The sequence below is a fragment of the Colossoma macropomum genome, unplaced genomic scaffold, assembly GCF_904425465.1.
Source record: "Colossoma macropomum unplaced genomic scaffold, Colossoma_macropomum, whole genome shotgun sequence".
Classification (NCBI taxonomy): domain Eukaryota; kingdom Metazoa; phylum Chordata; class Actinopteri; order Characiformes; family Serrasalmidae; genus Colossoma; species Colossoma macropomum.
The window spans coordinates 7,994,182-8,007,584 of NW_023494797.1; the positions used below are offsets into that span (position 1 = coordinate 7,994,182).

Sequence of the window (13,403 nt, forward strand, 5' to 3'; positions counted from 1 at the left end):
GAACAGTCCATATATGGAAACTAAGCTACAAAAATGGTTTTGAATTCACTGTTTTTATGATGTCATAAAACCTGACACATATACGTAGATAGGCCTATTCAGCCAGCAGATGTTGAAGTTATATGGAGGGTTTCAGCCCTTTTCAAAAAGACTGCATTTTAAATGAGGCACAATACACATAAGCCAATCAGAACAGATCTTATTTACACGTGTCATTCTTAAAAGCACAACCTGTTTATTTCTAAGTGATAAGGAAAGGTGGGAAAATGGTCATGTAAAAATGAATTATGGCTGGTTTGACCCACAGATGTCTTAAGTGGAAAAAATAATAAAACCAAGAGTGTGAATGTAGGATATGGGCCCTGTATTGTAGGGCTAAAAACAAGTATGCCACTGAAAATACACAAATTAATGTAATACAAGTCATTTCATGAGGAACAAGGAATTTGATTTTAAAAGCTTTTTCTTTTTTCTGTATACCAGTGTAAAGCTAGATATGTACTTTTTCTTGTTTCTTTATTTCTTTAAATCAGTCATTGAAGTTCAGCAGTGATTGTGATCTCTTAGGTTAGGAATTTTGTGCTATCAGTTAAACATAACAGGAGCGCAGTCGGTTCTGCAACTTGATAATGTGTTCATTCTGGCCTTTGTTTGCACAAGCTAAAAGAACACAGGGCTAATGACGGCCACTGTAATGTAGCCTTGAATTTCAAATGGTGTTTTTGCCTGTAGTTCGCTGCAAGGGGCAGCAGGGATGATTAATAATAGAACACTATTACAAAAGGAAAGAGGTCATTCAGTCCGCCGGTTCGATTAAGAATTAGCCTGCTATTCAGGCTAAAATGTGTGAGGGCAGAGCCTTATTCAAGAGTGCCCTCGCTCTTCATTATAGAAAGGTGTCACACAATAATCAGCCTGACCCAAACAAGACATACTGCCAATTATCAGTTCCACTAGCAGTCGGGTGTTACCCAATAATCCCTCCCCTCTCACTCAAGACAGCCACTCAATTAGATGCTCTCTGTAGCGCTCCACATAACAGAGACACTAACATATGCCCTGGGTAGCCTGTCTATTATTTTCTTTAGTAGCAATGCTAAGATATTTTTTGTTAGCCACAATGAAATAAAAGTCTATCTTAAGTTTAAATATTGTATGGTAATTCAGATATTTCCAGGTCTTTTTTTGGGGATGCTAATATGGAAATTGTGGGCCGGTACATTGTATGGCCAAAAGTATGACACCTCTCCTAGTTATTGAGTTCAGGCACACCCATGCTCAGTGGCCTTAAATGTGACACTGTCATAGGATGCCTCTTTGCCACAAGTCAGTTGCCCTGATAGATCTGCCCCGGTCAACTGTAAATGATGTGTTTTCTGGAGTGATAAATCATACTTCTCTATCTGGCAGTCTGATGGATGAATTTGGGTTTGGCGGATGCCAGGAGAATGACCTTCCAGAATCCACAGTACCAACAGTAAAGTTTAGTGGAGGAGGAATAACGGTCTGGGGCTGTTTTTCAGGGCTTAGGCTTGGCCCCTTAGTTCCAGTGAAGTGCATGTTGGGGTTTGAGGATATCTATAAAGATGGCTTGACGAATTTGACGGTGTGGAGGAGCCTGAGAGGCCTGCTCAAAGCCCTGACCTCAACGCCACCAGACACCTTTGCGATGAAGTGGAATGTTGATTGTGAGCCAGACCTTCTCATACACAACATCAGTGTGACCTCACAAATACTCTTTTGATTGAATGGGCACAAATTCCCTCAGACTCACTCCTAAAATCTTCTAGAAAGCTTTCCCAAAAGAGTGAAGGCTGCTATAGCTGCAAAGGGGTGGGACAAATCCATATTAATGGCCATGTTTTTGAATTGTCCAACAAGCCCATATGTGGGTGATGGTAAAGTGTCCACATACTTTTGGCCATATAGCATGTCTGTCGCAGCTGGTACATTGACATTTATAAATTGTAGAAATTAAGACTACATTGAAATTTGTTAGCATTACAGAGAAATGTAACTTTTATCTCTAGAGGATTACAAATGCAGTAAAATAAAAAAAATGCCGATATTTTAGAGCCATAACCCAGCATCACCTAAAAGTTCAGCTGTTCGGAACACAATAAATACAACATCAAATATCGGTTTGAAATGTCAGTCATAAATATCTGTCCAATGCCTGTATTATTTTTAAGCAGATCTATGCTGATACAATTATACAGTATGATTCTGATATCGTTTATCCTTTTTTTTTTATGTTTATCTCACAATTGTTTTTCTCATAGTTTGTAGTTTTGCTTTGCACATGCAGCACTTTTTTTTAAACATTTCATTCTGACCCCATGAACCCACAGAGAAAAAATGAATTAATTTCATGCTTGCCTTTTTTAGACAAATAAAGAATGACTCAAACACCTTTGCCAACAGAAGGAAAAACAATGAAGAAAGAGTTCTTTGTTCAAAAAATATGAAGCGTTGCGTGACTCACGTGCAGACATCTTTTAAAGACTTCGTTTTGAATTCTAAGGACGTTTTTAGAAGAGCTACGCTTGTTGTCTGCTCCTCTTAATTTAGGAAAACATCAGTTTCACATCAGCCCATGGGGTCAGATTGATATGCTACATAATGACAATGTAATAGATCATCGTGACAAACTTTTTCTGCATGCTTGCTGAAGTTGAGCTTCTGCTTGTTTGTTTGTTTGCGTGCTGTAGCCCACACCCTCGGCCGGTCGTATTTGTTTGTGCGTTTGCACCATCTGTTCCAGCGTGGCATTCTCTGCTCTTCTGTCTCTTATTTCTCTCTCTCTTTCTCTTTCTTACGCACACGCTGGCTCCTCCGAGTCCTTAATTAACCCTCTCTTTTACACTTGCACTCACTCTTCCACACTTCGTCTCTCTCTCTCTCTCTCTCTCTCTCTCTCTCTCTCTCTCTCTCTCTCTCTCTCTCGCGCTTTTCTGTCTATTTATCTGTTCAGTCTACTCTCACCCAGTGTTCTATTTTTCTCCTTTTCTCCTTCTGGTTCTTCTCCCACATGCCCCTCTCTCTCTCTCTCTCTCTTTCTCTCTCTCTCTTTCTCTCACACTCTCTCTGGGCAGGGGCTTGTGGTCTTATTGATTGGCTGGTGACTCACTCTTGAGGCCAGAAGTGTGAGACTTTTGTGATGCTACACCTCTCTCTCTCTCCTCCTTTTTGTTCTCTCCTGTATACTCCTAAATAGAGTACAATTTTCACTTTTTCCACAGTGGGCCTTCACTATGTATTGTTGATTAATCGTTATCGCAGTATTGCCCTTTGCAGTATGAAAATGAGTCTAATCATACTGTGTGGTGTGAGCATCTTGACCAGTTACAGTACAGAGCTTCATTTCTGTCTGTTTTGATGAACAGATATTAATTTAGTACACCAGAAATAAAATATTTTGTAAGCCAATAATGAAACATTATTGATTCACCCCACTGCGTAAGCCTGAGATTGAAGGCTCCATCTGACCCTTACCTTTGGGCCAGACACAACCCAACCAGACCCATTTGGTGCTGCCAGATTTGAACAGAAAGAAATCACTCATTAAACAATAAATCAATGAATGAACCCAATGATTTACATGATAAATCAAGCCTGATATTTTGTCTGTAACCATTGGGCCTGGGTCAGGTAGCAGACCTTTTGCAAGGCATATTGCAGCCATATGCATATCATCCAACTACAAACCCTATTATATAGCACACTTATCCCGCTTTTATTGACTTTAATGACTTTTTTATCGACTTAGTCAGCATCTACAAACCCAGTTCCAAAAAATTTAGGACAGAACAGAGAACAATGATTCATTGACCTAATTTGACCTATATTTGAACAAAAACCGTATAAAAACAAGATATGTAAAGTTTTATCTTATTAACTTTGTTTTTTTGTAAATATATGCTAATTCAGAAATCGATACTTACAAAAGTTGGCACAGGATCAGTTAAGACCAGAACAATTAAGAAACATTCAAAAAATATCTTAAACAGGAGATGCAGTCATACTTGGATATAAAAAATTATTCAGGGAAGTCCTAATTACTACAGCAAAAATTCAACAGTTAAAAAATAATGTTCCTCAGGTGGGGATTGAAAAGACTGTAGATGAGTCACCTACGAAGTTGTATAATATCATCAGAAGATTCAGGGAGTCTGGGAAAATTTCTGTGCCTAAAGAACAAGTCCGTAAACCACAAATTAATTCCTATGACCTTCAACCCCTCAGACAGCACTGCATTAAAAATGTGCATTGTTTTGTGATGGATATTACCACATGTGCTCAGGAAAATTTTAAACAACTGTTGTCAATAAACACCATCTGTCGCTGCAGACAAAAATGCAACTTAAGACTTTACAATGCACAATGGAAGTCATATGTCAACAGCAGCCAAAAACGCTGCCCACTTCTAGTGAAAATGTGAAAATGTGTATAGTGGTGTGATGAGTGAACCTTTCACACTGTTTATAGAAATAACAGATATTGTGATCTCCAGTGCAAAGAAAAAAAGGACCATCCAGATTGTTACCAGCGTAAAGTGTATATATATATATATATATATATATTATATATATATATATATATATAGTAAGTCAGTATGACAGATCATAATCAGAGAGTGCAAGTGCTAGACTGGCCTTCCTGCAGTCCAGAACTGTCTCCTATTGAAAATTTCTTCTGTTTAAGCTCAAAATATGACAACGAAAGCCCTGTATGCTGAAGACTTGTGTAACAGAAGAATGGCAAGAAATTCAGTTTTCAAAACTGGTTCAGTCGGTGTCTTCAATCAGCAAATGATTGTTAATTAAAAGGAAACATACTGTAGCACAGTGGTAAACATGCTCCTTACCCAACTTTTTTGGAACATGTTGCAGGCATCAAATTTGGAATGAGCATGTATTTACTAAAAAAAATGAAGTTTATAAGGTAAAACATCAAATTGTTTTCAGCATGATTCAGGTCAAACATAATTTATTTATCACTGCTTTGTTTTATTAGCATTTCACATATTATCCCTACTTTTTAGGAATTAGGTACATATAAATAAAATCACAAAACAGAATATTCATCAACCTTTTGCAAAAAGATTTGTACCTTTAACAAAAATTTGTTCCATTCTCTAAGCATATGCAGAAACCTTATTGGAAAAACTAAGCAGAATTGTGTATTCAACTAAGTCCTAAAGATATTTAATTTTTCCTCTATGTCTATCAGCTGACTGAAGTTTAAAGTAACATAAAGTAACATAAATGACATATTTCAGGGTGAAACATTGTATCAGGGAAGATCTCTAAATGGTGGGAGTGGAAGGTAGGGATGGGCAGTATGACGTTAACAATATTGGGATGAATTACATCACAGTATGCTTTCCTGAGCATATGGTGGATATCATCAGTACTTAAAGAGCTCTGGCCAACTATATGTTTCATTAAAAAGAGAGCATGATTACTCCTTTTGGATTTAGTGCAGTTAAGTATGTGAATCATTAAAGAATAATAATAAAAAATGTCTTTAAGTATTGTGATATATTTTTACCATTCGCCCATCCCTAGTGGGAAGTGAAGCATGATATTATTGGATAACAAAAGTCATTACATTTTGATGAAAGATCCTGAAAAACAAGAATTCTGACTTTTTAAATGGTATATAATGGAACATGACCTAACAAGATTAAAAAAGGTCCATTTTGATCTCAGCTTGAATTTAAGTACTATTGATGGAGGCATTTTGGCCAGTTTGGCGAGCCACTGATATACAGAGCCTATAAATAGTGATTTTCTCATTCAACAACACAAAATACTCTGTAATTTCAAAGTGAAATAAATGCTTAATATTTTACTTATTAATTTGCTAAATTATATGCATTGTGAATTATAACATAAAACAACTTACCTTTAATCTATTTAGAGGGGCAAAAAAAGGACTCCATGCTTGGATCATAGCCCATATCCCATTCCATAAAAAAACATTTACCCAGATTATTATCAGAATAATCACTTTAATGGAGTACTTTTATGTTTTTGATTGACATTTATAACCACTCTTTAAATCAAATATTTTTATTCTTTCATTTCCTGCCTCATATCCACATTTTTGTTAGAAACTAGGTGTGAATTCTTTTAGCATTGCTCACAGCCTGCACTAATCATTTACCATGATGAAAGCAGAGTCGTTTTTTTTTTTTCCCGCCGTGGGAAACCAATCCTACTCTGTGTTTTGATTTGATCCAGCATTTTATCGGCTTGCATTCATATCAGCCGCAACAGAATCCAGCCTCAAGATCAACAGTAAACAGACAGGTCTAGGAATAAACACTATTTTCCGGCAGTGGGATAGAGAAAAAATCTTTTGCAATCGTAAATCGAAACGCCCACCTCCCTTTTAGAAGGTGTTTTGGAGCCTGTTGTGCGGCTTTGCTATTGTTTGCAGGTTTATAACATGCGATGGCTTCTGATTTTCTGAGCTATGAGCTTTGTCAGTCAGCTGCCTTAGTTAGTACTTCAGCATGTGTGTTTTCACCCATGCTGAGTCATATTAATACAAAGCGTCCTCAGAATTTTTTAAATATTTTTGTTGCTTTGTTTATGCTACAGTTTTTTGCGTCATTTTTTTTTTTCACAAGAGATTTGCTTTTTTATTCAAGCAGCACCCCAAGGTCCTGTATCCACTGTGTGTAATAATTGGCTTTGTAGAGTCAGAGAAAAGGAACGCTTTATATAATATCTTAAGCCAGAATTGTTATAAATCTGAAGCTTTCAAACACATACTGTGCTGCCATTTCCCCACAAACTGTTCAGGCAAGGTGTTCAGTTCAGTTAGTTCTGCTTTGATGATAATAGGGTCAAAAAAGGTGAGGCTGCCTGGAATCTCATATCATGGAAAACCTAATTGAGTCCCAGTTTTTGAATAGTATGTTTTTGTAATATCATGAATATCATCATAACATTTAGCCTATTCAGCCTGTAGTCGTCTAGCCCCGCCCATTCATACTGAAGTTATAAGGAGTGTTACAGTCTGGACTGCCTTTTGAGATGAGAAGGGACAGCTAATCAGAACAGAGGTTATTTATGTATATCAGTCTTAAAAGCACAGTAACAAAAACAGCCTCTTTAATTCCAAGGGATGAAGAAAGGTCATAGACATGTAATAATGAATTATGACTATGACTTTTGATACATAAAACCACACAAATGTTGAACATGAAGAACATTTTTAAATTAAAAAGTTTTAAAGAAAGTAATAAAATCCACAAGCGAAGTATCAAAAAATAAAAAATTATGACAAAAAATCTAACTTGTCACTTTTTTCTCTTTGGTGTCATCTGAATCCCATTTCTGGCAGCATTTTCCCAATCTTCTTTGTTTGTTTGTTTGTTTGTTTGTTTTTCATTTTTGAAGGATTTTGCTGATAGATGGTTTTGCATCTGGAATCCCCCTTTGCATCTGCAAACATTCTTTTCTCTCGAGTTTTGTCAAACTTTCATGGGTGAGTGGAAGATGTTTACCCTAAATATCCATTAGTCAACTGTTTTTTGGAAAGGCATGTTCTTTGACCCATAGCCTTGCCCACTCCTAGCATTTAATGGCTTGGCCTCCAAATTTAAAAATTAGTGTTAATGAAATAAGTTTGACTTCTTTTTTATCCGATATTTGGACAAATCTAACTACATAAGGTTGTCCATTATTGGTTGGACAGCACTAATAGCTAATAGACTTGTAGGAGATAAGATGTTGCATGTTGAATTTAGAGTATCATCAGCATATTAGTGGTTGGGGTCAGTGGATGCTGACATACTTGTTTTTAAACTGGGAATGAATATGGTTTCTTGATTCCAGTCCTGATAATTAACTTGTAATTAACTTGAAAGCCCTGTTCAAGCACAATTAAGTCAGTGAAGAAATCAGTAACTACCTGATTAATTATCTGACTGTTAGATTGGGACAACTCTTGATTATGCAGAGAATCAGATTGTCTGTAAGAACAATGTTTAGACTTCAGCATTCAGCCTACAGTCGTTTAGCCTTGCCAATTTTTTTGTTATTTTGTTATTATTTGGAAAAAATTCTTCTCAGTGACCTGTGTCAGGGCAGGTAAACATTTTATATTTTGAACAGGGAGGAAGTGTCCTTGATATGAAGCACTTCTCTTATAAAGCTTCAAAAGCTATTTGAGTACTAATGTTGCCCCTTGTGGAGAATTCAGCCCGCTAAATGTGAGTATGTGAGCGGGTGAGTTGCAAGTCAGTTTCATGAGGTGCTTTGTACCTAAAAGTGAGTGAACCTCAACAATTTTTCCCTTATTCCAAGTGTGCAAAGACACATTTGCACTGTAAAAAGTGGCTCGTCAGATCTACTAAAAAAAAAAACTACTTTATGTGGTAACAAGCAATTGAACTAGTTTTATTCAACTTAAAAAACTACACTGATTGAAAGAATCATTCATTCAAAGTATTTAGTTAGGTTGGATAAAACTAGTAAATTTACTTGTTACCACATGAAGTAATTTAGTAGATCTGCTGTACCGCTTTTTACAATGTGGTATACAAAGTCTTCTTTATTATTTTTCACTGTTGCTATTATGCTAATGTAAATAATTAGCATTGTGTGAACATACCTCTAACCGAGTTGTGGTTTCTGACACTATATGACATACTACTGTCTATAAAAATTTACAAAGATGGCTGCTACAACTGTTTTTAGCCATGCAGCGTACTTTGTCCATTTTTATAGATGGCAGTATGTCATTCAAATGGTCTCAGGAGAATTGGCTTCAGAGAAGAAGGCAAAAGGCTAAGCTAAGCAGCCACAAACTCTCAGATGGTAAAGTTTGTGTGACGTTCGCAGTTCCATTCTTTCTTACTCAATTAATTTCATGTTCCACACAGTTACCTGAATAAAAGCACTGTTATCAGCAAAAGCCTTTTTGTAAGCATTACAGCTCCATTGTGAAACTAGCAAAAAAAAATGAAAGGAAAAATTGAGTAAATGTTATTTTTCTCCAGACTGTTTTTCAAACATATTTACAGAAGTGATGCTAAACCCTCTTTCTGTAGGTGTACCTTCCTGCAGAGTTTACTTTTAATATGAATCTAACACAGCTCGCCTCCAGTTGGTCCTGAACAGTTATTAGACATGTTGGACTCAGAGGATAGATCTACAAGACCCTCTGGATTTACATGCTATTAACTTGCTATCCCTGATCCCTGATCCTGTATGATCCGTCTGGCAGAAGGTACCGGAGCATCCGTGCCATCACTGCCAGACTCTGCAACAGCTTTGTCCCTCAAGCAATCAGGTTTTTAAACTCACAAGGACTGAACTAAATTCTCCCCCCCTACTCACTCATACACACCTCTTTTGATGCTCTACTTGCACTATCTATCTGGAACATTGCTGCTAATACTGTGTTTACACTGTATTTACCCTGTTTTTACTACCTCAGTAACTGTTTTACTACCTTAGTAATTGTTTTACTACTTCAGTAACTGCTGTGTATATGTATGTTATCTGACGTAACTTACAGATCACATCATGTTAAATATGTCTGCACCTTATTCCACTACCTCATGTCCAGAAATCTGTGCTGTGTCGGTGCTACACTGTCCGGTCTGTTTACTGTTTTAATTTATCATATTTATTGTATTGTTTCTAGCTTAATTTTTGTTTGCACTCTTGACTTGACTTGACTTGACTTGATCCCTTAACCAAAGCATTGCCAAGTTAAGTGCTACTGTCATCCATTGCCTCTCCCTCCCTCCCTCCCTCCCTCTCTCTCTCTTCAGGAGCGTTCCCAGACTCTGCTTTGTACTCTCGGCGGGACCGTCTGCAGAGGCCCTCGCACATCGCCACTAAAACCTTCCAGGCACTGCGTGTGTTTGTGAATGATGAACTGAATGAGCTGGTGGCTGGACTGGAGGCCACTCAGGCTGTCCTGCGGCCCGGTGGCCGTCTCTGCATCCTCACCTTCCACTCTCTGGAGGACCGCATCACTAAGCGCTTCCTCCGGGGCGAGGACCTGGCCGCCCCACCGCGGCGAAACGTCCGACAGTGGGCCCGCAACCAGCTCCGAGAGGCAGAGGAGGAAGAGGAGGAGGAAGAGGCAGAGACGGGGAGGGAGAGCAGTCACTGGGTCAGCATGCAGAAGAAGGTGGTGGTGCCCAGCGAGGAGGAAGTGCAGGACAATCCGAGGGCTAGATCGGCTAAGCTGAGAGCGGCCTTTAGACGCTAAAGAAGAACCTTTGGCTTCCATCCATCTGGTAGCAATCTTACCGCAGTGCTTTGACTGAGCAGAGAGGAGAGCTCGACTCTTATGAGGTCTTTCTTCCAAACCAGTTCTGAGATTAGCCCCTTAAACTGCAGATTATTATAGAGTTTTTCATTTTAAAGCAATGATTCAGCCAAAAACTGAATTTACATTTCTTTTGCTAAATTTCAGTGTTTTAGGGCTTGTTATTCTGTACCTTCTATGAACTGTTCAGTAACTTGTATGAAGCTTATATGCAAGTTGTGTATTTGAGAGTGAACTGAAGTGTGGCTCTTCATGCAAGGTCTTGCAGTTTAAAGCAAAATTCCACCAGTTTTTCATAATTCCTCCATAATTCAATTGCTGAGATGTAAACAAAGTCATTCAGAGTGGTTTTATGTGAAATGCTCCATTCTAGAAAAACTTCACAACTAGGGCTGAGCAATATGACAGTATTTATAGTTATTGTGATAAATTTGCTCATAATATTTCACAATATGCTTCTGTGAGCATATTAGGGATATCGTCAGTGTGTCTAAAACACTAAGCAACTGCCTGTTTTACCACAAAACAAGCATAATTAGTCCTGATGAACTGAATTTGGTGCAGTGCAGTATATGAAATGCTGAATAAAAATAATTTGCACTCAAAATGTATTGTTATTGTTTAAATGCAGCTGCTGGTTCTTTTTTTTTATCCATTCCAGCTTAACAGATGTCAGAAATTTCTTCTGTGATGTGTCGTGCCAATTTCTTGAAATATTGTGACATTATATTTTTGCAGTATGGCCCAACTGCACTTCCAGTGAATACATTTTAATACATTGTAAGCAAAACATTATCTCAAAACTATCATAAAACAATGTCTCAGGCATCAGGAAAGTTGCTTGTAATTACTTCTTGTAGGTTTTAGAGGCCTTACATTCTTCAGACATCTGGTTCCTATCATAACTGTGAATTCCGACTTTTTATACAACCCACTCTGAATGACTTTGTTTAAATCTAGAAGAACTTGAAAAATCAGTGCGATTCCCATTTAAGAAGTTAGTAAGACTAACAGTAGGGTATATGTGGAACAGTGGAGTCCAGTCATATCCACAAAGGCCAGTGTGGCTGCAGATTTTCATTTCAAACAAACTGTAGCATGCTTTAATCTACTCATTAAATCAGTTGGTCTTAGTCTTGAAACCTGCAGCCTTTTGCGGATAAGATTGGACACCGCAGATGTAGAGTATTGAAAAAGTAAGAGACACAGTGGAGTCTTTTCCCTCTGATCTCTTAACAGTATCTGATTTCTTCCTGTTGGTGAAATTTGACTGGTAAAGTATTGGAATTGTATTATGTCTTTGCTTCCATTCAGTAAAATTTGCATCTCTGCAATGAAGGCTGTAAGAGTGAGTGGATAGAAGACGTGCTGAGGAATAAATGCCGTGGGGCTGTTGTGATGTATTGTAACTGTGGTAACACCAACTTGTCTCTCATTTATAGGTACATATAAAAATTTTAATGTAATAGGTCATTTTGAACCATTTCTATTGGTCCAGTCTTGAAATATCGACTGAATGTAAAGGGCAGCTCTTTTCACACATTGTCTAAAAAGAAAAATAAAAAAAATGTTTTTCACATCATGTCAGAATCTTGTACCTTTTTTTATGCATGTTTAGTATGTATGTGAATGTAAACTCAAATCAGCTGCTCTACATACATCCTTAATTTCAGCTCAGATAAGTCTAAATGAAAACAAAACCTTCCATATCTTACACGCCTACTCCACAGAACTTTTCATTTCAGCATGGATGGTAATGAAAGGGGTTGCAGTCAAGTTACTCCCTGCTCGGTTTCTATTAGCAGGTAGAATAGGAGCAGTCTCATTCATATCCCGTTCATTTCCCACCTCAGCCAGGACACGGTCTTCGCCACCATCTAATAAGAGACTCCAGGAGCTTGCATGTGTGTGAGGGAGAGAATTTCACTTTCAATTTGTCCCAATGAGTGTTTGCACGCTGTAGCGCATGCGTGGGAGTTTGTGTTTGCGAGAGTCAGCATGAGAGTGAGTGCGTGTGTCTTTGTGCCTTAAAGAATGAGCCGAGAGTTGAGTGGTATCGGAGGATCGAACGTCGTGATCGATGGGTGTTTTTGCATCACTGCAGTATGTGCGGAAGTGGCGGAGCGCGAGTGTGTGAATGAGTGCATGGGTGTGCGCTGTGCCCACATGGAAGTTGGCAGTGCGGCATGTGTCAGAGAGAGAGAGAGATAGAGGGAGAAAGATGGAGAGATTGCGTCTTTATGCGGTGTCCTCTGTCTCTTTGTGGAGCTGATGGGTGAGTCACACACCTGCAGGACGCGGGTGGGACTCTGGCTGCCATGGTGATGCTCTGCGCCTTGTGTACTGTACTCTCTCTCTCTCTCTCTCTTTCTCTCTTTCGCACTCGCTCACTCAAACTCTGAGTCACATCAAATCTGATTAACTTTGCATATACACTTCATTCTGAGACCCACCAAACAATCCTTCTGCTTGTGTAGAATAGCAGTGAGAGGAAAGTGTTTCATGAATTTGATGAATAATATAAATTAAACCACTTCTCATCTGGTTTTCCTCAAAATAAGACCTTTGTGTTCTGAGTCAATCAGATTTTTGTGTACGAAACACAGATAGACACATAGAAGTCAAAGACGGTTCCTTAATTTTCAGTTAAAACAGCCATGAAGTTATTAATTTTTCAGAAGATATATCTGAGATTAGATGTAATCCACTTGCTTAAGGAAGAGGGAAGTCAAAGAAAAATAAGTGAAAAGGCAGATTTTTCCAAAACTGCAATACAAAAAAATGATGAAAAGCTATAGAGAAAATAGGACTTTACACAACTACACAACAGCTGTTAGACCACCAAAACTGTCACCATCAGATAAACAGCATTTAAAACCTTCGTCTTTGAGGAGAAAACCAAGCTCCCTTTTTTGCTTCAGATCTGAAAAAATCCACAGGTGTTTCTGTCCATCCTTCCACTGTTAGAAGACAAGGCTATGAGCCTAACGGATGTGTAGCTATCAAAAAGAAGCCGTCACTGAGGAAAGGAACAGAAGAAAAAGAATGCACATCAGTCAAAGAAGCTGATGGTGTTCTCAGAACAACGGACTGACCAC

General features: G+C 38.2%; 1 protein-coding gene across 1 annotated transcript in view; it reads left to right on the forward strand.

Moving 5' to 3' along the window:
- The window catches only part of mettl15 (methyltransferase like 15), a 108,398-nt gene extending 96,552 nt beyond the window's left edge, over positions 1-11,846 (forward strand). The window contains exon 6 of the mRNA XM_036584466.1: positions 9,800-11,846. Coding sequence (XP_036440359.1) covers positions 9,800-10,245 — 446 coding nt within the window. The 3' untranslated portion in view covers positions 10,246-11,846. The remainder of the gene's footprint in view (positions 1-9,799) is intronic.
- The last annotated feature ends 1,557 nt before the right edge of the window (positions 11,847-13,403 follow it).